The 26,189-nt window shown below is 40.1% G+C and overlaps 1 protein-coding gene across 6 annotated transcripts in view; it reads left to right on the top strand.

Annotated features, from left to right (window-relative positions):
- WDPCP (WD repeat containing planar cell polarity effector) overlaps nt 1-26,189 on the top strand; it is a 129,307-nt gene that overhangs the window by 11,985 nt on the left and 91,133 nt on the right. For all 6 annotated transcript variants that reach the window (XR_004426355.1, XM_033145612.1, XM_033145610.1 and 3 more), the window contains exons 6-9: nt 2,960-3,074; nt 4,993-5,126; nt 14,027-14,218; nt 22,821-23,430. Coding sequence is in view for 5 of the 6 variants with exons in the window: in XM_033145612.1 (XP_033001503.1) it covers nt 2,960-3,074; nt 4,993-5,126; nt 14,027-14,218; nt 22,821-23,430 (1,051 nt within the window). In the remaining variant the exon portion in view is untranslated. The remainder of the gene's footprint in view (nt 1-2,959; nt 3,075-4,992; nt 5,127-14,026; nt 14,219-22,820; nt 23,431-26,189) is intronic.

Below are 26,189 nucleotides of genomic sequence, written 5' to 3' on the forward strand. Positions count from 1 at the left end.
GAGTCTGTAGGTTGACATTTTCATGAAATTACCCTCATGCTTTATGTGTTATAGGAGGTATGGATAGGGTTCCATGACATCATCATGGCATATCTGCTGTCACTGCATGTTTGTTACCTACCAAACATAGATAATATGGGGTATTGATGCTTCACGTTGGAATGAGTGGTAACAGAATTGCCCAATACACTGTAGTTTGTCAGTATTACTATACTGTGTCATGTTTCTGCTAGTATTGTTTTGCTTTCAACATTGCACCTGAGAATGCTTAGAATTATGACCACACTATGCAGATCTGGCACTGGCACTGCTGTGGCCTAGTGGCTATTGGCATAAGGAAGTTAAGTCACATTGGAAAAATATTCTACTGTGTTTCAAATACTTTTTTGTAAAAAAAAATTGGGCCCTTAGCATTTCAGCCTTGGCTTTTCTGTTCCTCCTTCACACCCCCAAGATCGATTTATTGTGGCAATCTCTTGTTGCTGCAATCAGGTGGTTTATTTATTCTCTCACATACTAATATGTGAAACTTGTCTGGTACTTCCCAGGGTTCTTTGGCATAGTGGAATCTATTTTTCTGGATTAATGATATGTTGCTTTCTTGAGCATGCCTCAGTATGGAGTACAGAGGTCAAATGTTTTTCCACCTGGCCTACAAACTAGCCTACTCAACTTCTAGAGAGTTTTGTTGTTCTTCAGAAACTTTATCATTTATATTTTGGGGACAATTATAAGAACTAGCCGAACACCTCTGAGCTGTAAGATCACATTATCAACGCGAGAATAAATTGTGATTTTATCTAATCCAACTGCAACATAAGGATAAATTGAAGTTTTGAAAGGTTGCCATAAGTGCTGGTAGAGTGTGACTGTGTCTAACATTTTTACTAGGACAAAACCTTAAAGGACATCTGCCATAACTGGGGAAGCTGATGATTATACAAAGAGATATTCACTAGATTAACAGAAAAAGAGGTTGTTCTATTTCTAAAACCACAAACTAAAGCAGAACTGCTTGATCTGGATATGCGTTTAGAAAGATCTGAATAGCAGGATTATGTTTTTGTTTGAACTTGTGAACCAGTTCAGAAGCAATCCTTTGTACAAACTTTTTATACTGTGTTAAATGCATGTACTTTGATGGCACTGAACAAATAAATACTGGAAAACATTTGATTTATATAGTTCAAACAGCTTTATAAGTTTTATCTTATTCATCCTCACAAAAGTCCAGTGAAGCATATTACTGTCAGTTCATTTTACAGACTGAAAACTGAGGATGAAAAGTGTTTATTTATGTCCATGTCTAAGATGGTTGCACCTTTCTTTCTTTCCTACATACCACTCAATTGCTCACATTAGTTGTTTTCCTCATAAAGTTCATTCTGCTATCTTTTGATACCAATTGATTACCTAACATAGTTGATCCTGATCCAGAGAAGTGCATGAAAATCTTCACCTTGCACTGGAGTTTTGACTTCAGCTGTTAAAGGTTCCTCCACAAGAAGCTTGTTCTGAGCACACACTTAAATTGGTTGGGATAAATGAGGCCTCTGTGTTAATTGTCTGCATAGCAATCTGTTCATAAGTTTGTAATAGGATAGCAGGTCTATTCTTATGTGCTTGTGGCCAATGCTCAGGGATGATGGGAGTTGTAGTCCAACTTCTGGATTGCCAACATGGGACAGGTAGAAACCTGGGTTAGCTGAACATTTGCAGGCCCCTCCAAAGTGTTCCACAAAGAGTGCTTTGAAATAGGCTTTCCAAGTTGATCATTGTGTCTTGCCAGGTCTCTTGTAAAATATGCGCTCTCTCTCTCTCTCTCTCTCTCTCTCTCTCTCTCTCTCTCTCTCTCCAAGACTCATCAGTTGATTGACAGGTGGGTGGCTCTAACCATTTGTCAGTCATTGCCTGCAAGGAGCAGGGGCAATAAATGACACTCCTTGCTCAACAGGAGTGGGGAACCTTTCTTCCTCCAGCCCCACTTGTCAATCACTCAGTATTATGACAGGCTGAATCCCACCTGGGTATCTGCAGAGATCAGCTGTGCAAGTGACTTCCCCACCAATCCAGAGGCGTCTCTACCTGTCCCGCATCTGATGTCACATCCAACATCAGCGGTGGGGCACATGGATGTGGCTGGGGGAAATGGTCTTGCAAGCAAAATTAGGATCCATGCCAGGCTGGATTTGATTCATGGACTGCTGGTTCTCCAACCCATGGTAGAACACAAAAACAGCATATTTGTAGTAATGTGCACTAATCCCTTTTTAAAGAAAAAAAACCCTACTGCCTATGCCCACATTGCAGAGCCACAGAAATCACCTTTAAAATGCTACTTGATTGCAGTAGTGCTATGTTAACAAGAGCAAGAACAATTTTTTTTTGTATACAAAGTGTACAAACTAAGTATGCATGTCCTATTTTGTACACCTGTTCTCTTTCTCTCTTCACCTCTCTGTTCCTCTTTTCTGGGTTTTTTAATATACCTTTGGATTATTATTTTTATTAGCCCTATGAGTGGTTAACTGATTGTGCAGAGCACATGAATATAAGTTATCAAGTAACTCCACCTTACAGGTTCAAATCTATGGTGTCTTCTTTGCTTATCCAAATTTTTACTGGGCTGTAGCTTGGGGAAGGATTACAGCCGCGAATAGCAGCATCTGCAGTTACTATTTTCCATGCAAATTATGGGGAATTATATCCTATAGTGAAGCATTTCATGCATAGTTGGAACAGATGTAGTCAAAGCTCGGTATGTTTTTGCTTTTTTCCTTCTCTCTCTCTCTCTTTCTTTTTATTCATTTCTTGTGGTGCATCTAATCTGTTTCGCCAGCCAAGCTGTAGTATATGAAATCTATAAAAATATAGATGATAAAAGGTATTGTGGAACATATCATTCTCTACTGACGAGTTGCATCTCTCCCTCTGTTCCCCCCCCCCCAATTTGGTTCAGCTCCTCTTTCATTCAGGTGTACTGGTATCCCTAGGCCTTTCAGGGCCACAGCTGGAGCGAGTGGTGATTGACAGAACCCTGATGGGGAAGCTCATCTCCGACACTATCAGCGATGGTAATTATACCCATGTGCAATTCAGTTCCCTACATTTTGCAGTGGAACAGGAGGAATAGTATGTCAATTATAGTATGTCAATAGAGCAATTATTACCACTGGGGACTTGGCAACACAACAAGTAATTGCATTTAATGCCACAGTTACCACCCTCAGGACCAGAACCACTTTAGGAAAAGTATTTAACATCAAAGTTTCTATTCTTATCAACTGTTACATTTGTTTCTAAATCTCAGTTCCTTGTATAATTTTCCCCAAAGGTATTCAAATTTAGCACATGTAATTTCCTCCCATCTGAGAGCTTTGTTCTATATTAGTACAATGACTTGAAATAAACAGTAATATAACAGTAAAGATTTCTGTGTGGCCTGTATCTAAAAGTTCACTAATAATGTTAGGTAAAGGTAAAGGGACCCCTGACCATTAGGTCCAGTCGTGTCCGACTCTGGGGTTGCGGCGCTCATCTCATGTTACTGGCCGAGGGAGCCGGCGTACAGCTTCCGGGTGTGGCCAGCATGACAAAGCCGTTTCTGGCGAACCAGAGCAGCTCACGGAAACACTGTTTACCTTCCCGCCAGAGTGGTACCTATTTATCTACTTGCACGGCTAACAGATTGAGGTTGAATCCTGACAAGACAGAAGTACTGCTTTTGGGGGACAGGGAGTGGGCAGGTGTGGAGGACTTCCTGGTCCTGAATGGGGTAACTGTGCCCCTGAAGGACCAGCTGTGCAGCCTGGGAGTCATTTTGGACTCACAGCTTTCCATGGAGGCGCAGGTTAATTCTGTGTTCAGGGCAACTGTCTACCAGCTCCATCTGGTACACAGGCTGAGACCCTACCTGCCCTCAAACTGTCGCCAGAGTGGTGCATGCTCTGGTTATCTCCTGCCTGGACTACTGCAATGTGCTGTACGTGGAGCTACCTTTGAAGGTGACCCAGAAACTACAACTAATCCAGAATGCGGCAGCTAGACTGGTGACTGGGAGTGCCGCAGAGACCATATAATACCGGTCCTGAAAAGCACCGATGGAGTTGCGGGTCTTTAGCTGTAGTGATAGCCATTTTGCCTCGTAACCTCTCCTGGAGAGGTGATTTTGAGAGGACAAATGGTTGGAATGGAAATGGTGAAACTCCCTATTTCCTACATCCAGAATTCATCATGAGGCCACTTCCAATAGATTTATATGATAACATACAGAAAGTTGTAGGGAGAGATATTCTAAATTCAGTGTAGCATCTGTGTAGAAATTAAAATGAATAGCATAGCCCTGATGCGATGGTTACTTGACAACAAATGCTGAACACTTTCACGCTATATCTGTAGTAGTACTTTCTGCATATTGGCAGTTTTCTAAACTTCAGAAGGCAGACAGTTGGGACAATTCACTTCTGGTATGTTGTATGTGAAAACTTCCCAGATTTGTCTGTCCTTTGGCTCAACAGCTGCAAGAAATTCAACTGCTGCAGTCGGATCTGCCACTTCTCTGGCACTTCTCCCTCCCCCCCCCCCATACACTGTATGCTTTATTGCAGCTGAATAACAGTATTTTCACTCAATCCGTGAAAGCTATCATAAAAGAGAGTTAGATTTCAAATTCTAAAATAACTGAAGAAGAAATGAATATAGGATGAGAAAGCATTATTATATTACAGAAGGGATTTGGAATATGATAATTTATTTAGCTGTACTTAATCTGAGTACCCCCTAAGCTTTATTTCTCATTTCCAGCAAGATCATGGGAAGATGAAACACTGATGTCCTTTAGGAGATCACAGAAGGCTGAATGTAATATTTTAAGGTGTAGCTTTGAAAATTTGCTTTTCTTCCCCCAGTGTCTCAGTGGAGGCTTCAGTAATTTGTTTTATTGGTGGTGACAGTCAGGTATTACAGTGTTGACAGTTTTTCTTTGTTTTCCAGCTGTTCTTACAGATAGTTTCATGATCTTGTCATTTTGGGAGCAAAGCAAACTCTGCTTTATTCAGTTCACAAAGAAGACAAATTCTCCTGATGCAAACATAAAGCTTGAAAAACTCTCCTCCTTGGATTTTAAGGTACAACCACCTGTGATGTTTACAAGTTTGATCATTATAATTATGGGCAAACGTATACTGAGAGTGGATAGGTAATAAGCGTCACTTACTAAAATATCCAAAAATAATTTTGAAATTGTAACTATTTGAAAGGTTTTGGTTTTTTTTTTTTAAAAAAAAAACCAACTGAAGCTTGAAACAGCCAAGTATTATAGATAACTTTTAAATGACGGCCAGAGATAAAGTAACTTTAGGCAGACTACTCCTGGATTAACTATTATGCTAAGCATCTATAGTAAAGGATTCTAAATAAAATGGGTCTCTGTCTTGAGTTAGTAAACTAGTATCTCCTATATTTGTACCGTGCTTCAAAAACAGAGATAATTTGCTCACCATGGAACTGGAGAGCCACAGATATTCACAACAGTATAGTAATCTATATAAATAAAAATGTAAACCCGTTTGTTCAAAATCTAAAATCTCAGAAAGTCCGTCACCGATTGCTTTGAAATTTTGACACAATGTTGCATTTGAATAGGGGAGTGTTTTTATATAACTATCTTCTATAGATGTCACACCTGTGACAGGTAAAAGGTAAAAACACGATTTTTGGCAAAAACAGCGCCGTCTGCTGGACGTAAAAGCAGCACCCGGTAATTCCATTTCAATTTTTCTGATTTACGAAGCAGGGTTGTGTGCGGGGGGCGGAGCCAGCGGGGTCGTGTGCGTGGGGGGGCGTAGCCAGCAGTTTTGGCGGAAAAATGAAAGGAGCCATTTCTGAGGGAGGAAGAAAGGGGGGATTGGGAGAGGGATGGTCTGAGGGGGGACCTTGGAGGGGAAGGTGGAGAAGGAGCCTCTCTGCTGGGAGAGGAGGCAAGCGGGAGTTCAACGGGTGAAGCTGTGGGGAGGCAGGCGAAAACGGAGTCTCCTTCCAGTACAGCGGGGGGGGGGGAGATATTCGAAGGAAATGTCTGACAGGGGGGGAGGGCCCCTCCCTCAGGAACCCCCCAACTCTGAATCCAGCAGGGAAGCGGGGCTGCATCCACTTAACTACTCTGAGCCACAGCAACGCGTGGCCGGGTACAGCTAGTTTTAAATCAAAGAATGGTACAAATGATGATTATCTTTACATATGACAGTAATTGGGAGGGTCTGAGGGAAGTGTTAAGGGGCCAAGTCTTCTGCAAAACTGGCTGGATATGGCAGCACACCCACCTTCATGCATGAATTCTGTAGAGGAGATCACTGTATGAGGCAGAGATCCAGAATATGAGTCAACAGAGATGATATGTACTATTTAGCTTTGAGACAGGGGTTTTGGAATGGACATATCTGGAGAATGTACAAAATATGAGGCTGGAGATTCTTCAAAGCAAATAAGTAAACTTTTTTATTTCTCTTTTCAAAATACAGAGTGGAGATTAGTAAAGAGGTTGGTCTCGAGTGCCTCAAAAGAATCCCTCCTCTCCTCACCCTAAGTAGTACTAGAATGCAGAATACAGGAAAATGTTCTGCTCACCAATTTTTTTTTTCATCCTGCCACTTTTTTCTTCTTTTATTTTATTTTTGCTTAATCGGCTTTATAGCAGTAAGTCTGGCTTTTCTTGGATTATGTTACACTTTTTACCACATTAAATTATAATTTGTTTGTTGGGAATACTCTCTGCTAGAATGGACATCAAATACATTTTCCAGGCTGTTTCAGTTCAAGGCCTCCTTTCAGCACTGACTTGTGTTTGCAAGATTGATCCAACCTCTGTAACATGGATTTGAGACAGTTCACTGTTCACAAGGAACTGAGCTGATATGTTGTTTACTTCAAAATGATGCACACTTGTGCCTTGCTGAGTGTTTGTTAAGCATGGGCTTTTAGTGCCCATGATCATGATCTGCGGACGTTTAGTCTAACTGCAAAGCTATATTGGGATGGCATCTGCTTTGATAATTTATTTTTCTAACCATGTTTCTGGACCCATATGCATAGCCCAATACATATTATGCCAGAAACATTATAAGTATAACTATTTAAGAAAAGAAGGAAAAACCACAGGCAGCTTTGATCGGGGGTGGGGGTCAAAGCAGTATCAATAACACAGTATTTATTAGGACCATCTAAAATCACAAATCAGTAAGCTGCCTTTTGAGTTTAACAGAACTCTTCCTCAGATTTGATGTTTAAAAAACAAAGTTGCTAGCTGAGGGCACAGTGGAAATCCAGTCTGGAATATGTTAACAGTTTTAAAATGATAATGCAGGAGACTCTTTGCAGATTTTATTAGGTTAGACTGTGACCTGTACATATGGTCACAGGCTGCACTAAAGTATTTATAGAAAATAAGTAATGGCACTCTTATTTTGAAATCATGAATACAGATAGTTATATCTGCATCTGGCCCTTAAAGGAGGTTTCTTAAAGGAGCCCTTCCCCCTGCCCTCCACGCCTTGCAGAAAAATAAAATTCAGAGGAGCACTTTGGAAGGACAAGCCCTCACTTTTCACAGTTAGTTCACCGTGTTATTTATACTCAATTTTTCTACATGCTGCTGTCTTTTCCCCCATTGCATGTTTCATTCTGTAAGCTGTTCTCACTGATACACTCTGGACTTTGTTTTGGAAAATATATGCAGCACATTGAGCCCATCTTTGTGGCAACTTATTTATGAGATGCCCAAGCTCACAAAGTCTTCAGTCTGCTATGTTTCCCCCAGGAATTGAGCTAGGCAGGAGGATGGGTAGCAGCCAGGTGTTTGCCACATTAAGTGCCCTAGCTGAAGGGTAGCAAAAGTTGAGATAGGGTGATTATTTTTTGATATTTTTAGTATGCTCCAGTTTTCAGCCTTGTCAGAAAACTTACGAAAAACTGAGAACTCATAGATCATGTTCCCAACAAAGTCAGCAGACTCATCCAGATTGATACAGGTAATATTGCCAGATTGATACAGACAAGGCACTGCCGCTCCAGCAACCCCTGTACCCACCTTCAAGGCTTACACCGTTAAATTGGTAAGGTTCCCCAATTAATAGTATGTAGTATCCATTACCCAAGAGAATGGCAAACTGGGGCCAGATGGCTGCACCCATGTGCCGCTGAACAGTCTTCCTAGAACAAAGTGGTATAAAGAAGTGGAACCTTTGTCACTCCTTGACCATTGATTATGCTGGCTTGTCTGAGTTCAACAACATCTGATAGAGCAACACTTGTTGAAGAAAAATCAACATTGCTTCTACAAAGGCAGCAAAAGCAGCTTGTGTATGAGGCAGAGACAATGGTGCTGTTCTGGTGGCAGCAATGTGCTTGTCTGGGCAGGGTAAGGTGGTAGCAATGAGGTTTGGGCTCGTACATGTAGTTTTGTGGGGCTGTTGCCCCAGTGCTCCTTCCATCTTAACTGCCTTGCCACATCCCCATGCCAAAGAACACAGTACTGCCAGGAGAATGCTGCCTCCACCTCCTCTTCATTGAGGCAGCTCTGAAATGTAAGTCTTGTCTCACTAACCCTTTAGATACAGGTGGGTAGCCATGTTGGTCTGCCATAGTCAAAACAAAATAAAAAATTCTTTCCAGTAGCACCTTAGAGACCAACTAAGTTTGTTCTTGGTATGAGCTTTCGTGTGCATGCACACTTCTTCAGTTACCAAACCCTTTAGAGTTCTTTGAGTGTCAATATGCATATAGATAGGGGTGATCTAGTAGACATTGTAATTAACAGACTTTAAGAAAGCTTTAGATAAAATTCCTCACAAAAGGGTCTTGATTCAGGAACAAAAGTTGGCTACAACTCATAATTAGTGAGGAGGCAACTTAACCAGAAGCCTGACTTAGTTTGCCTTAGTTTAGTGTGGCAGTAAAAAAAAAGTCTGGAGAGGAGCAGAGTGACTGTACACTCTTTTCTGTGAGGGTCTCATTTAGCCAAGGTTTGGTTTAGCACAGAGCTTTCCAAACTGTGTCACGACACATTAGTGCGTCGGCTGCCGTGTGTCACGCAAACACTTTCTGCGCTCCTCCCGGGACTGGAAAGGGGTTAGTTTAACCTCCGATTTGCTAGTAAAACTGAATTACTCTGTCGCGAAATGATGTATGTCTAAAAAGTGTGTCACCAACACGAAAAGTTTGGAAGGCTCTGGTTTAGCATGTTGTGTGAACCAGGCCACTGAATCCAGACACTGACCATGCACAGTGACAGCATCCCATCTTGGGCTGCCATTCTTTCTTTTTTCTTTTATTTCATAGAGTCATTCTTTTTTTAAAGATCTCCTTCCAGGTCATCTTCTCTATCAGCAAAGTTAACACTTTCATTTCCATTTTCTTCTTTAAAGATATTTTCAATGAAAAACCTGCTGCTTCTGTAACAAACTGTATAATAAAGTGTTAGAAAAGATTCTAGCATGCATCTACTGGACTCCTATTTTATAGCTATTTTTATTTTATGGATATTGTAGTGGTTTAGTTCTGATAGACTTCTTATTGGCAAGTTTGGAAGTTCTAGTCTTTACTTTGATTGATGCATACATGTATTAAATATTCAAAGGGATTGTGTTTTTACAACTACTACCTATAAAACTGAATTCAGCTTTATAGGTGAATAGGAAGTTGCAATATGTTATATATCACTTTAGTGTTATTGAATTGTAATTTTCTTTTTCTTTTTAACATATCATAGATTAAACAGCTTGTAAAAACTGAAGGGTTGAAAAAGACGAACCGATTCCCCCCCCCAATTTCATTTTTTCTTAATTACTCAATCCAGCACCTCTGCATGGTGGTGGGGGGGGGCACAGTACACTGCTTACATGTAGAGGAGGGAAACCTGCAAGCACAGGAAGGGTGGGATATTATAACTCTATTTATTCTCCATTGTTCTTCTTGCTCTTAACTGATGGGATCTGACTGATGCTGTCTTGTTCAGACAACTTTCACCACTAGTAATTGTATGAGTCTGAGTTACTGAATTGGTCCAGGGGAAAGGTGTATACTGCTAGGCACCACAAACTTGATGAAAAAATAGAGTAAAGGAGGTGGGGAGCAGTGGGAGTAAGTTTGGAACACCAAAAAAATTATAGAAAAATGATCATATAAAATAATTCCAGGATAGTTTACATAAAAATATCAGTAAAGGCATAGAATATAATTAGCTTTAAAACATTGTACTGAAACTAGATTACCATTAGTACACAATAAGTTAGTTTTGGAGGGGCAATTCCAGATAAAACAATTAGCCTTAGAGGGGGGAAAATGAAAATTACTAGCTTTAATATCTAATAATTTATTTGATTGTGAGCTCTGTCAGCACACATCTTAAAAAATACTACCATGCCATTTCCCGTTTTATTCTTCTAAATTCCCAGCATCTTGGAAAGTTAAACCATTGACCTTTTACAGGTTTTTCATTCCTATAGCTTTTTAATCCATTTCAATTTACTGAGGAGTCAGAAGGGAGAGTACAAGGAGTTAATGTTTACTGTGAGAGAACAACAGTGGTAATTACTTTGATTTCAGTTCCTTTTGATGTGTATTCAGGGGATGAAGAGGTCAATAATATTATGACCATGCAAATAGAAAGAAGTTCTTTTGGCCATAAAAAACAGCAAAGGATTATTAAAGCATTAACCTTGATTTTTAATGGCCTTGGTTGAGTGGTGAGATCACAATTTGGATGAGCCTGATTATTTACTAAATACAATACATAAATGCAACGGGTTCTTAACACCCATTGCACTCTGGCATTATCGCATTACTGCCATCCTTTGTTGCCTTGCAGACAGGAATATGAAAGCAATCTGTCATGTAGTGAGACTGGCTCCAGAAGCATTTCTCTGATAAGAAGACCCCCTGCCCTTTGCTAGTGTCTGGTCCAGTAGGCTTAGCCATGCGCTTAATCCCCAGAAAGTGGTTCGATTATTGCTGACCAGCAATAGCAAGATAGGTTTTTTCCACCCCCCCTAGCTATCAACCTTCCATTAATTCCTTAAGCAGAAATGTGGTGCAATCTATATTTCCTTGGCATGTGTCACCCAGATGGTGTACTGCTCATGTTTTCAAATAACCATGCTCCAAAATAACATAGTTTGAATAATAAATTCCACAAATCCTTTTGGAGGAATAGAGGCACACAATTCTCAAGAGCCACATAAACTTTACGCAAGATGCTATAGCTCATCCATATTACTTGGCGAAAAGTACATCCTCCTTTACAGCACTTGGCATTCTTAATCCAGGAGAAAAATAAATGGTACATCCAAACATTGTAAATGACCTTTTAATGTTTGATGCTATGTCTGAAAAAAGTAGCCTTAGCCTTTTGGTCAGCACTGCAGAACTTAATATGAGTAGCATTAAATTCTTACATGTAGGTCGATGCTGTCAAGCAACCATGACTGTGTGTTTTGGTATTGATTGGAGTCACAGCAGTAAATTCCTCCTTAACTCATGTGCTTCCTTATCCACCTATAAAACTAGGGACAAAAGTATCTCTGCTTACAGTATTCTTTTGTTTACATGTACAAATGACAGGATGGAACTCATTCATGAGTACATGTCATAATTGTAAAGCTAGTTCCTAGATGTTTTCAGTATTAAGGTTACATTTAAATACAAATTTAGATGTAATCTAGACATAATCAAGCACTGTTAATCCCATTGATTTCTATGGAAAAATTAAGCAAAATCTTTAAAATGGAACATTGAAAAAAAGAACTGAGAAACTCTCAAATTTGACCCATCCCATCACTATATGTAATGCACATACCATTTTTACTATGTGCAGTAGTAATGCATAGTAATTATTAAAAATGAGCAGTGTGCTTTTCCATATATCAGTATGCATACAGGATACAGCTTAATACCTTTTTCTATCCATTTTTCTCATCTCACAAAAAATCTTTTGAAACACACTGTTTGCTGGCTCATTTGGAGAAGAGATTGTTGTTCACATTTTTTATTTTGGTACAGTAAGAAAGCAGATATAAGAGTTCTGAAAAAATGGTAATCACCCTCACTGTGATTCCTTTCCTACAAAGTGGATAGAAATAGGTACTAAGATTAAGCACTGACCACATGATGTAAGAATGAAAGTTAAATAAATTAAAAGTAAAGAATCAGCTACACGATAAAGCAATTTTTTTTAACTACCACAGCTTGAAGATGTTAATGTCAATTCTTCTGCATATTCCAAATATGTGTAGTCCAAAAAGAGCTACAGAATCACTACATAGCACAGTCAATGACACATGGTGCCCCGCACCAGTTAAGGGTGCTAAAACCATATATATATATTAATAAATAACATTAAAAATAACATTTTTCTTTAGGCTAGCCTATCCAGATACATAGAATGTTGACATGTGTTTTAATCTGGTTTTTAGCTTATCATTAATTTTACATATTTTAATGTTTTAAATAATTGTTTTAACTGTTTTTGTTGATAATTTGTTTTATTCTTTTAAACTGCTTTTAAGGTTGTTGTTTTTTACAGTCAAGTGGTGTATACAACCTCAGTGTCACAATCCAAATGTAATTGACAGGTGGGCCTTAAGTGCAAAACAAATAGAAATTCCACTCACTGGCATCCTATCACATGTCTAGTTTTGCCCTTAATTTAAAGTTCAGGTTCAGCACTACATGTTGTGCAAAGCATCTGCAAACTTACCGCTTTCTGTTTTATAAAGTCCGGGTATGATAGCATTCTACCCAGTGAAGCTTTCCATCTAAAACAGTCAAAGAGAAAATGGAGGCATGGGAGAAGAATGGGTGTTTATGTCAAATTCATGATTATTTTCAATTATTTCTCCCACTGCCATCAGTTCATCTTAAACACCTATGGTTGGCTAGATCTGGAGTTTCCATATTTTTCTGACTCTTGGGCACATTTTCAAACCAGAGAAACACATGGGCACTAAGTCCACAGCACAAGCTATTACCGGCACATTAGTTACAAGAGAATATTTCTTTCAAGCCTGATTTTGGTTGGGGTTGGTGTGAGGAAAGGCACTCTTCGGGCACCAGGGATAGCCTCCATAGGCACTGTGTGCCCTACACAGATCATCCACTGAGGTGATCAGATCTATCTCTGTTTCATAACTACCTGAAAGTGGATTGATGTTCATAATTATATGAATTGATTTGCATTGTTTCCATAAAATTACCTAAGGCATAGTCTCGTACAAGCAAAACCTCTTAAAGATATGTTTCCAACACTTAATTTTAAAAACAGAGCAACTTTTAAAAGTTTGTCAGGCAGCTTGCTCTGCAGTAAACCAGATAAACTTGGAGACACAAACATTTTTTTAAATTGTGGTGCCCATCAATAAGGAATTGTAATCAATGCTTCCATAATTCACGTGTGATTTCTAGAAATAAATATGCATGCAAATGAATTTTGCTGTGAACTCAAAATATATTGTTATGGTGGTAAGTAGATATTTGTTCCTGTTACACATGTTAGTATTACCAGTTCAGTATTAGTCCAATATATTGCTTCTTTCCTCTAAAGCCAATGGGTTGGTTTCTGTTCTGTAACCCTCCTAATCCCCATAGCTTGAGGTAGACAGTGGTATTTATTTCTCTGATCCATCCTCACAATAGCACTGAGAAACCAACAGTGCTGTTTCTATTTCATAGATAGGGAACTGAGACTGAAATCCAGTGATGACTTTCACCGATCTTCTCCAGGTCCAAGTCCAATTCAAGACCATATTCTCTGTCGCACTACATTAACCCTGGAGAGCTTCTTCACTACTATTCTGGGCTATCACTGCAAGTAAAATCAAAGAATAGATGGTATTCAGCTGGAAAAGGAAGCGGTGTCATTGGACAAATCATATTTTTACATGCAGAATGATTTTGTGAGAACCTAGGCGTAGACAGTCTAAGTAACAAAAGTGTAGCTTTTCTAATCTCAGATGTGTCCTGCATTTCCCTCCCTCAGATATCTTATATTGACACACCAGAGCTAGGCAACAGAAGAACAAAGCATCATCTGGCAATAAATAGCAAAGAAGATAGAGTTATATGCTGGTGGTTGACGGCAAAGGATGAAGTGTGGCCTTGGTCTCCTGGTTCCAGTGAAAGAGAGAGAGCCAACTTGCTGCTCTTCACCTATGAGCATGGCAGCTTGCAGGTAGTCCTTTGAATTAAATCCTTGTGGTCTTCATGTTTAACACTGTTGCTGTGTGTTGGTTATTTACTGTATTTATTTGAAAATTGTTTTACCCAACATTTCATCCAAAAGCACGTTGAGAGTGGCCTACAGAAGATCAATGAGACAGCCACCTCAGGCTTACAATCTAAAAAAACAATGCATAAAGGAAGAAGGATGAGAAGGGTGGAGAAACACAAGCAAACTCAGGTGGTGGTGGTGGTGTGTGTGTGTGTGGTCATTTTACATAAACACAACAGTCAATTTACAACAACAGTGTCATTCTTTAAAATAGCAGAAGAAATGAAAGGAAAAATGTTTAGGGTACTTCTAATCTTTCTGGGAGTAAGGGAGTGCAGAGCCAGTACCAAAAAGAGAGAAGCCTGTGTACGAGGGAGAGCTTTCAGTTGAGTCCCTTTTGTTAAATGGAATAAGAAGATACCAAATTGCCATAAATTTATCAGTTTTGATTCCCGCCTCTATGCCCTTCTTCTCTCCTAGGTCAACTTTTCATCCAAGGCTAGTTGGCAAACTCTATTGTATCAAGTTTTACATGAGAAATGTTCGGCTTCTCTCCAGTTCCTGGCAATTCCTAGTCATACCACCACAAAGAACTTTGTGACCAGCGGTTTATAGTACATACACACCACTGCTTCATCTCTAACTATACAGAGGAGAGCTAAGCTCAGTTCAGGAATAAGCATTTGACCGTTAACGTGCCCAGTAACATCAAACACTTCAGCCCAAAATCTCTTTTACAGGCACTGTTTTTTAAAGTTGAAAAAGTCTTAAATGGCCAGTTTGCATTGATGTTAGGCTGAAGTATTCAGGTCCAATATTTTTTGTCTGGAAAGGGGTGCCATCTGGGGGAGGGGTGCAGCCAGCCCCAATATTTTCAATAAGGGGTCTCCCCCCCAAAAAAATATATTCTGCAGCAATCCTCAAAAGGATGTGTCAGGACAAAGATGCTTGCCCCACCATGTCATTTTGAGGATCACCAGGGACATGGCAGGGCAAAGTGTCTTTGCCCTGATGTGTCCCTTTGAGGATTGCCAACCCGCCTTCCCGAAGGCACGCTGGCGATCTCTGCTGAGAAGATGCAGGGCCCACATTTCAGCTTGTCAACATCCTTCCTAAATTGTGGTGCCCAGAATTGGACACAGTATTCTAGGTGTGGTCTGACCAAGGCAGAATAGAGTGGTACTATTAACTCCCTTGATACTTCTGTTGATGCAGCCTAGAATAGCATTTGCTTTTTTTGCTGCTGCTGCTTCATCATATTATTGACTCATGTTAAGCTTGTGGTCCACCAAGATCCCTAGATCCTTTTTACATGTATTGCTAGTAAGCCAGGTGTCCCCCATCCTATATTTGTGCATCTGGTTCTTCCTGCCCAAGTGCAGAACCTGACATTTGTCCCCGTTGAAATTCATTTTGTTACCTTGCACCCAGTTCTCCAATCTGTTGAGGTCATTTTGAATTTTGATTCTGTCTTTTGCGGCATTTGCTACCCCTCCTAGTTTTGTGTCACCTGCAAATTTGATGAGCATCCCCTCAATTCCTTCATCCAAGTCATTTATGAAGACGTTGAACAACAACGGGCCCATGACAGAACTCTGCAGCACCCCACTTTTCACTTTTCCCCAGGATGACGGGGAGCCAACAATGAGTACTCTTTGGGTTTGGTCAGTCAACCAGCTACAAATCCACCTAACAGTTCCCTCGTTCAACCCACATTTTACGAGCTTCCTCACAAGAATGGGGGACTTTGTCAAAAGCCTTACTGAAATCAAGATACACTATGTCCACAGCATTCCCCTGATCCACCAAGTTTGTAACTCCATCAAAAAAAGAAATGAGATTCATCTGGCATGACTTATTTTTGATAAACTCATGCTGGGTCTTAGTAATCAGAGTATCCTTTTCTAAGTGCTCACAGACCGACTGTTGAATTATCTGTTCTAGAACCTTTCCTGGTATTGACGTCAAGCTCACCAATCAGTAGGGACCTCTACTGTTCTCTAAGAACTATCAAACTTTATAGACAGGTTCTGAGATTACATCCACAAGCCCCTTTAGTATCCTTGGGTGCAGCTCATCAGGCCCTGGAGATTCAAATTTATTTAAAGTAGCTAGATGTTCCCTTACCACCTTGTTTCCTATCTTGGACTACAACTCCCTCCTTACATTGTTTATTCTGTTGTCTCCAGGTTGGACACTGCTTTTGAGTGAAAACGGAGGGAAAGTGGCTTGTTCTTGCTTGTTCTTCCTCTTGTTCTTCATATGGAGTGTCAGCAAAAATGTCCCAATATGTCTTCTACCCAATTCAGGATGGAGGGCGGAGTCTCAAGAAATTTCAGCAGGGGGGAGAGCAGGCAGAGTCTTTGGGCCTATCAGCTGCATACAGTACACTAAAATGTTCACCTTTTAAGATTTATGTTGAGAACAGTGCAACAATCAGCCATATTTCTACTGAGATAATGATTCTGAGCAGATCACTAGTCCTTAGGAATGAAAGATGATAGGAACCAGCTTAGTAGCTTCTGGTTCCCTACTAAGTTCCACTCAAGAAAGTTGGCATCCAAACCCTGTAAAATGATGCCAGATTTAATTAATTAAATGAATAAAAACAACAGATTTCAAATAAATTTGTAGGTAGAGCCTTAAATGTTTAAACAATGAAGAGAAAAACAAATACACATTTCTTCAGGAGTGTATGTAGGAGTCTCCATGTATTGAAAAATTTCACTCAGCATTTCTAATTAGTTTTTTTTTACAGTTTCATAGTGTGAAATTAAACGAGCAGTTTGCTAACATCTGTAAAGTAAATCAAACAGTTTTCTCATCATAAAGACAGACAATTCAGTCACAGAGGGCTAATTTTTATGTTTCCTTTATTTTCCTTTTTATCTTCCTGGTAAGCCAATTTTCTGCTTAAAATCTAATGTTTAAAACTATTATTTCCTTCAGTATGGGGGCTTTATCCCTTCTTCTCTACTTCTATGCAAAATGATGCAATTATTTATGTGCTTCAAAGTGTGCAGAAAAGAGCAAGTACCTATTGAAATAAGAATCGGGATTATTATTTTGCATCCCAAACATAAGGTTACAAGGCCTATACATAAGATAGCAAATGCTCTAATTGCAAAGATTAGTTAAGCTTTTAATGGTTCATCTTTTCTTTTTGTCTGGACTAAGGTTATATAGATAGTGCTCTTTTCTTGATTAGCTAGATCAGGCTGCTAAAATGGAAATCTGCAACAATTGTACGTAGCAATTTTTAAAGTAGAAAACCAATCTAATTATATTGAATTATATTTTAATATTACTTTCTACTACCATTACTGTTAATACACTTAAAAAAAATTTGCATCATGTCTGCTTAGTGCAGCTTATACACTACATGATGGGTAAGGCAGAGAAGTCCCTGCTCACATTTTGGAGTTTTGTCTGCAAGGTACCTTTCTGTGATGTCCATTTACTGCTGTGTACAAACTAAACAAGAATATGGATTTGGGGAGCAGGCAATGAGTGTCTCCCAACTCAGACAATTTAGGCAATCTCCTACTAGAAATGGGCAGGTCAATCTATTTTCAATCAGTATCAGTTTTGCATGTGTTCATTCATTAGTATGTTGAGTTTTCTTAATTTTTTTAAATCTGCATTATTTGTTTTTAAATAATGCATTTTATCATAAGATACATATTCAGATACATATATTATCCCAGTATTCATATTTCTAAATCTGTTTTATCCTGAAACACACATTTTGTACTGTACTTTTTGAGAGGAGAACCATTATCACAAATTTTAGAGAAGTGTCAAATCTGAAGAATAAGTACATTCTCTTCTGCACATTTTTCTGGGAAATCATATTCCCCAAGCCTCCCCATCTCTTACACAGCTTAGTTATAGTGAGCTGAATAGAACAGGCAAAGAGAACTATTCCACTCACTATGTTTGAGAAGTATGGAGCTGCAGTGCAAAAAAAAAAAAAAAAAATTCTCAACAAATCCAGAAGAGGCATCACCATTCGGAATGGAAACACTAATCCAGATCAGAAAATACTGCTTTCTTATATGCACTTGTGCCATTTGTTCCAGCTCTTAACTTCAGTACATCCAGCTTCATAAAGCATATTTTAGTTGTTTATGTTTTGCTCTTTAAGTTTGTTATCAGCCCTGGATGTTATTTTTTGAGGAAAACACTAGGGTGCAAATATTTTTCAATAAATAAATAGTTTTGAGGTGTTCTTATTCTTGAAATGTTGATCTGGTGACCTTGTTATGAGATGGAAAGTGATGCTGTGTAGAAAAGTAGGTTAAGTTTAACTTTTTTTCCTCATTACCATCATCTTGCAATATTCTGTGGAAAAGGTATGTTGTGCCCTTATTGCAGTTTTCAAAGAATGAATGTTGCCATTCTCCTTCCATTATTACACTATCTCAAACTCATCAGGTATAACTGCGGGAAAATGTTTTTCTCCAAGTCTTTCTCTCCATACACAGATATGAACAGCTGTATGCCCACTTTTTATGATTGATTTTATTTATTTTTAGTCTTCTTTTTGAAGAAAGCTCTAACTGCTCTGTTAACTATTTATCTGCTACCAGTATGTCTCCAGAACCTCCCCCCCAGACTAATTTGCAGCAGAGTTCTTTGACAAATAGTCAGAAAGCATGACTGCTTTCAGTAACATGATTATTTTCCCTTTCCCAAACTATACTTTTTGATATCTTTTGCACAATTCAGTTATTATAACTTTCCCATGGATGTTTCAGTGTAACTTTGTTAGCCTTATGTGTCACTGAACCTGCATTTCCTCTTCTATTATTCTGTAGCTGTTTGTTCTCAATCTACTGACACGAACGGGAAATCCCAATGTTGTTGTTGTTTATTAAATATTTTTAGCCTACTCATTTTTAGCCTACTATACAGATACCCGTGTGGTATACAAAAACATGAAATAAAACTAATAATGCAGTAAATCAAAATGATAAAAAGAAAATTAGAATGGACAAACAGGGGCCCTTGCTTTCTGTCTTAAACCAGTTTCAGATTGTTGCGCTCTTAATTTTTACAGAATCCATTCTTATTAACCAACATGATAATGTCGTTTACATAGTCACTTTTTATAACATAGGTCAGAGCTGAGTTAAGAGCTGCTATAAAAGGCTCATTTGCTTCATTTCAACTTACTCTATCAGCTGCCTTAGAGTGCCTCCCCGACTGAATTTTCCATTCAACCTGGTCATTAGAAGAATTAAGAATTGGTAGCTAAGTTTGTTTGTTTTTCTCTTGCCTGCCCTACACATCTTTTTCCTTTTGTGTCATGTATTTTAGATTGTAATGATGTTGGCAGGGATTATCTTGTCTTTAATCTGTGTACACTGGGGTTTGCCAGCCTGGCACCTGTGGGCACCATGGCAGCCACAATGGCCTTCATTGGCACCCAGAAACAGAGGACCCAGGCTCTGAGGTTTCTTTCTTTTTTAAAGCAATTATTTAACCCTTCTAGAAAAAAAGTCAGAAAGCAAAATGTGCAGGTACACTTCTAAGCAATTTCTTTGAAATGAAGCAGCCTGGTGGCTCCTGCCTGTCAGTGTTTTTAGCCCTTCAGTGAAGTCAGAGCTGTGATTGATAACTGTTTGGACACCAGGCAATAGGAATCTCTGGGGTCCTAAGGAGTGGCTGTTTTCCTTCTCCCCTTTAGTGCACTTTTCCTGCTTCTGCCTTACTTTCTAGCCCTTAGATCCACCAGTTTGCTTCTCTGTATATTTTATTTTGCTGCTGCCAACAGCATGGAGCAGCTGGCAGGCATACGGTTAAAGAGAGTTTTTTTTTAAAAAAAAAGAAATCTGTATGTTGGGTAGGGGAAGAACAATGGGAATCACCTATCACACATTTGCTGCCTGCCAGCCATGTGTGAAAGTCACAAACTGCTGCTTGAGAAAGTTTTTGAAAATGTGGGGTTATGGTAAGAAACACAGAAATCCTCCCTTTGCTGCTGTGTGTATTTTGCTGCATGCTGGCACATGGAACAGGCAGCTGCTTGGGAGATCCCACAGTTAATGTCAGGAAATGGGCAGAGGAGGAATGATGGAGACTGCCTCTTCAGCCTGGCCCTTCCAGAGAAGAGGAAGACAGTTCTGAATTACAACAGGGGTTTGAGGGAGGTGACAGCTCAGAGGAAGATGAGGGGGGAAGTTGGGAAATATTGGGAGAGGAGCAGCAGGCAGAGCTGGAACAGCAGCTGGCTGACACATTATCACTAGAAAGCATTCCAGACCCACCATCTCCCAGAACTCAGCAAGCCTTCAAAGTAGGAGAGCAAAAAGCTCGAAGATAGAGAACACTAAGCTGCACCCATAGAGGAGATGATGATGATGACGAATGAGAAAGTGAGAGAGAAGTGGGGGGGGGGGATTCACTTGGGACACACAACACCAAGCCTCTTTCTATAAATATTGAATAAAAAGCAGATGGTAAGCACTTTTCCTTGTCTTTGTACAATCCTGGCAATCTGCTGTGGGAGTTGTTACAGCTGCCTGACAGTTAAATACAGCCATACCTCGGGTTATGGCCTTTCGGGTTGCGCACCGTGCCAAACCCGGAAGTAACAGAACGGGTTACTTCCGGGCTTCGGCGCTCGCGCATGTGCAGAAACACTACATCACGCTTTGCGCATGTGCGTGCACAGATGCAGTGGTGCGGGTTGCGAACGCTGCAGGTTGTGAATGCGCCTCCTGCACAGATCGCGTTCACAACCCGAGCATCCACTGTATATGTGTGTGACAGAGAGAAGGAGAGAAAATATGGGGCTTGTACACACTTCTGGTTCTCCCACCGCTTTCTCCTGCGGAAACCAGCTGTATACTTCTAAAGCAGAACAAACGTCAGTCCTATTTTCTGCAGACCCATGCCTAGAAAGCATGGGAAAAGTAGAACTGTGAACGAGCCCATGGCAAGCCTTTTTTGTTTCTCCTGCACATCCTATAGCAGGGACTGTTCCAAAGCTGTTTTGGGGGCAGAGCCCAAGGCAGAGGCGTGAAGATGATCTTCACAACAAAGATAACCTTTTCCTGCTTGTTTCCAGGTTGTTTTGGGGGATGGACCCGGAGCAGAAGCATTCTTATTGTCAATGTAATCATCATCTTTTTCCTGCTTGTTCCCAGGTTGTGTGTGTGTGTGTGTGTGTGTGTGTGTGTGTGTGCAGCATTATCTTCACTATTACTGCCATCTTTTTCCTGATGGGTCCCAAGTTGAGTTTTGGTGGAGAGAGGCATTGCAGAGTCACCATTATTGCCATCACCTTTTCCTCCTGCCTGGCTCACAGCAGGGATTGTTCCCAAGTTTTTTGTGGAGGGGGGGGAGAGCACAGTGCAGAGGCAATCATCCTCATACACCCCTACTTTTGAGAAGCTTGTAGATGACATTCAGACTCAAACATCTCACCAGTTGGGACTGGTATTGTTCAATGTCTTTGATTTATATTTTCCATGTATTTCTATTACTTTCTATTCTACAAAGATAGTTTTAAAAAATATATATACTTGCCATCCAGAATTAAGTATGTTTTTATATTTGTGACTATGCATGTGTATGGCTGGCTGTAGCAATTCAAAATTATTCTTGGATTCAGCTTTCTTCTGTTTTCTAGCTCTAATCCACAGCAGCATAGTAGCGGCAGATAACCAAGACTTAGCATTGTCTGGGGGGAAATAAAGTGTTTCAAACATTCTTGTTATCGAACAACAACAAAAATGAATTGATGTTTTCATATTTGAACCATTTTATGTTCCAGTCCCTTTTCTTATTCTGTTCTTTTGGAGGTGGCAGCCATTTTGTGTTAGGCCACACCCGAGGCAGCAGCCATTTCTGGCACCTTCTCAAAATTCCAAATGTACCTTTAGACCCAAATAGGTTGGTGACCATTAGTGAACACAGTGCTTCTGCTTCCTAAATTGTAGGCATGTTATGAATGATAAATAATAATCATGGGTGATATCTAATCTTAATCAATCTCAGAATAGACCCATTGAAATCAAGTAACTTAACCTCATTAATTTAAGTGAGCAGACTCTGACAATGACTTAGTCAGATATCACTCAGTAACTTCAGTCTTTTATATGCTTACACAAAGGTCAGAATGTCAAAACCAAATAAAATACTATTTTCTAAGAATATTAAAGTCCATCTACATTATTTTGTAGTTGGCTGAACGATTCTCTCCAAAATCAAGAATAGATATGATATGGCCTGAGAATTCAAGGATTAAGTTACATAACTGATGGATATTTTTGATTTGGTAACAAATACAGTCTGAGTTGTCCGTATTTTCATTAGATCAAAGCTTCTGTGACAACAGTGTTCCACAAGACTAATAATGAACAAATATTGGAAATGACAGATAGACAACAATAGATTTTATTACTTACAATAATTCACATCTGCCATGTGAATGAGTCGTATGGTAAAGCAAATGATAGACTTCCATTTTTAGAAATTATTAGCATTAGATTGTTTAAATCCATTCAGAGCTAAACTAAATTGTTTTAAAAGTGTGTGTGTGTGTTTTTTACAGATTCTGGGTTACATACGTACCGATGGGGATCCACTTGATGCCAGCTTTAGTTCATGTAATCCTTATCAGATTCATACTGTAGAACACGCATTCAATGCAGACCACGAGCCCATGGCTGACAGCTGCATCTATGAGCATGTGAAGAATAAAGTTCAGTGTGTGGCAGTCACTAAAATACCACTGCTATCAAAGGCCATCAGCTGCTGCCGGAACATTACAGAAGACAAGCTTGTTCTGGGGTGTGAAGATTCTTCAATAGTCCTATATGAAGCCTTCCGCCAAGTAACTTTATCAGCACAGGCAGAACTATTGCCTGTCTTAATGTGTTGCCACCCCAGTGAAGCCATAGTCCTGGTTGGTAGTTCACAAGGGGAACTTCAGCTGTTTGACATGGCACTATCTCCAATTAAAATGCAGGTTTTAGCTGAAGACTTCTCAAGCAAATCAACTTTGCAGTTCAGTGAACATTTTGATGTATCCAGCAGCCTCATCCAGATCCAGTGGGTTGCTCCTAAAGTTTCATGTCCAAGTATGGATGATGTAGATATCCATGATCTTCTCTTACTTCAGTTTGACAAAGGACCTATTGGAGTGCTGCATTTTAAAGTTGGTAAGTTGATGCACTGTTTGTGGCGGAAGGGATTATGTTCTATATTTAACTGGTGCTGTTTCATAGTGAATCCACAAGAAAGGATTTCTACGTTTTTCAAGCAGTCCAAATTGCAAATAGTGTAAATAATGAAAGGCTATTTTGTTATTTTATTATATTTATATACTCTGTTCATTCCATCCCAAGGTAGTGTACATGTAGCCCTCATCCATGTGTAAGGAGTACCATGAGTATTTGCAGGGGCCAGACCCTGAGTGCAGTGAGGAGTTGCAGAACCAGGGCCTTGCTGTGTTTGTCTTGGAGTTGCGTGCGGCCTGGTTGGGGTGGCCAGATCAGGAGTTGTGCAGCACCTGGAGGCAAACCCAAGAGGAGTATATAAGGCCAACATTTTCCTCTGGTTCTTTGCCACAGCAACATGGTTTATACCCTGCTGTTGCCAGTTCCTGCTTTCGCTTCTGATCCTGCTTCAGTTCCTGATCCAGCTTCAGTGATCCTGGCCTTCTCCTGTACCAGTTTCTGTTCCTGAATTCCAGCCTCATCAAGTTTCCGTCCCCCATTGAACTGCTACCATTGTTACCATCCGACCCAGACTGTTCACTAAACAGACCCAAGCCTGCTTAGTTTCTGCAAATAGGTGGTCTAATGTGCCTCTAGACCATACCCATTTTCTCTTCTATTGTTTGTCCAAATCCATTTTTTAAAATTAAACCTAACATTTATGCTTTTCAAAAGATGAAAGAGTGAGATATTAGAGGAAACAGTCATGCACATCAGCATAGGAAATAATTGAAGTCTGTTCACATTGCAACTGCAGTTAGACACATAAACACATTCCAATTGCAAATTAACTATCAACAATTTACAATCAAACATAGGTGCAGATTTAGTCACATTTATATTTTTTTGTAAATTGTCCTTGTTACCCAATAAATCTATTAGAGGAGGGAAACCCTTCTAGATATCCTGAGACATTTTGTCCAGTAGTGTGTTTAATAGTTGCAGACATCTACAAGGAATTATATAATTAAAACCATTATTTGATGTATTCATACATGTTGTCTATTTTTAAATGCCTCTAAATTACCCAGTTACCTGTCAAAACAGAAGGCACTCTGCCTACATGTACCTTGTTCTCCACTGTTCTCCCCTGTGGCTCCTACTCACAACAGCTTTCCAGAAAGCACAGCTTTCCTTTTCCTATCTCTAGCACATTTGTGTTTTTTTTCTGAGACAAACAGGCTCTCAGCACAGGGATTTAGAGGCCTTTCTGCTAATTGCCAGCTTGTAAACTTAATTGGACTGTCTCCCTGGGTACTGTTCCTAAATCAATTAGGCAGTGAGTTGGCTGTCACCTTTTTTTTTTAAACCGAAGTAGGTCACTTGGAAATGTACCACCCAAGAGAAGTCAAGAACCCAAATGGGAAGGTGCTTACTTCCATGGTTAAAAGTTATCGCATATTAAAATTTGTTGTGTGGGTTTCCATCAAATCAATACTGTGCTTGAGATACTGTTGCCCTGGCCCATCTTCTTCATTAGATAAAATACAATATAAAAATATCCTCCAAAATATATCTAGGGCAGCATTTGGATGTTCTTTCTCTTGACCTTTTTATGCATAGTTTAATAGCTTTGATAGTTAAAACTAACACAACTCTAAAGGTCAAAGGACCTCTGGCTGTTAGGTCCAGTCATGGACGACTCTGGGGTTGCAGCACTCATCTCACTTTACTGGCCAAGGGAGCCGACGTACAGCTTCTGGGTCATGTGGCCAGCATGACTAAGCCACTTCTGGCGAACCAGAGCAGCGCACGGAAACGCCGTTTACCTTCCCGCCGGAGTGGTACCTATTTATCTACTTGCACTTTGACGTGCTTTCGAACTGCTAGGTTAGCAGGAGCAGGGATCAAGCAACAGGAGCTCACCCTGTCGCGGGGATTCGAACCACCAACCTTCTGACCGGCAAGCCCTAGCCTCTGTGGTTTAGACCACAGTGCCACCCGCGTTCCTAGTGCCACCCGCGTTCCATGTATAGCTCTGGTGGCAGTGACCCAGTAGTACTTTATTCAGCTAAGCAGAATCAACAACATAACTCTAGATCTCATTAAATGTAATGATTATTTAAGAAGCACGTGTAACAGAGACTTGGTTGGATGAAGCACATGGGCCTGTTCTTGCCGCTGCTTGTCCACCAGGTTTCTCTTACACACAGCAACCCAGGTCATATAGGTGGGGAGAGGGGGTTGCAGTGATTTTTAAGAAGTCATTAGCTTGCACCAGGTGTCCTATTGGGAAGACCCAGTTTTCTGACTGCATGTTCTGGAAATTGGGCAATAGGTCCAGTACGGGATTCCTTTTGGTGTACTGACCTCCCTGCTGCACCAAGGATTCCCTGCCCAAGTTGCTTCAGGTCATGCCGGATGCTCTCCTGGAGATACCTAGTTTGGTTGTCCTAAGGGATTTTGACATCCATGCCAACACGACCTTACAAGGGGCTGCTCGGGACTTCGTGGAAAGCATGGCCTCCACGGGGTTGTCCCTGAATAAGTTTAGCCCAGCTCATAGTCGTGGACATGCCTTAGACCTGATGTTCACCTCTACAGATGTGGGTGATCTGACACTAAGTAAAAGTGAAACAAGAAGTCCCATGGTCGGATCACTTCCTGGTGCAACTGGACTTCTCCACGATCCTTCCACTCTGCAGGGAGGTGGGACTATTTGGACAATCCGCCCCTGCCACTTAATGGATCCAAATGGTTTC

This window comes from Lacerta agilis, chromosome 3, assembly GCF_009819535.1.
Source record: "Lacerta agilis isolate rLacAgi1 chromosome 3, rLacAgi1.pri, whole genome shotgun sequence".
Taxonomy (NCBI): domain Eukaryota; kingdom Metazoa; phylum Chordata; class Lepidosauria; order Squamata; family Lacertidae; genus Lacerta; species Lacerta agilis.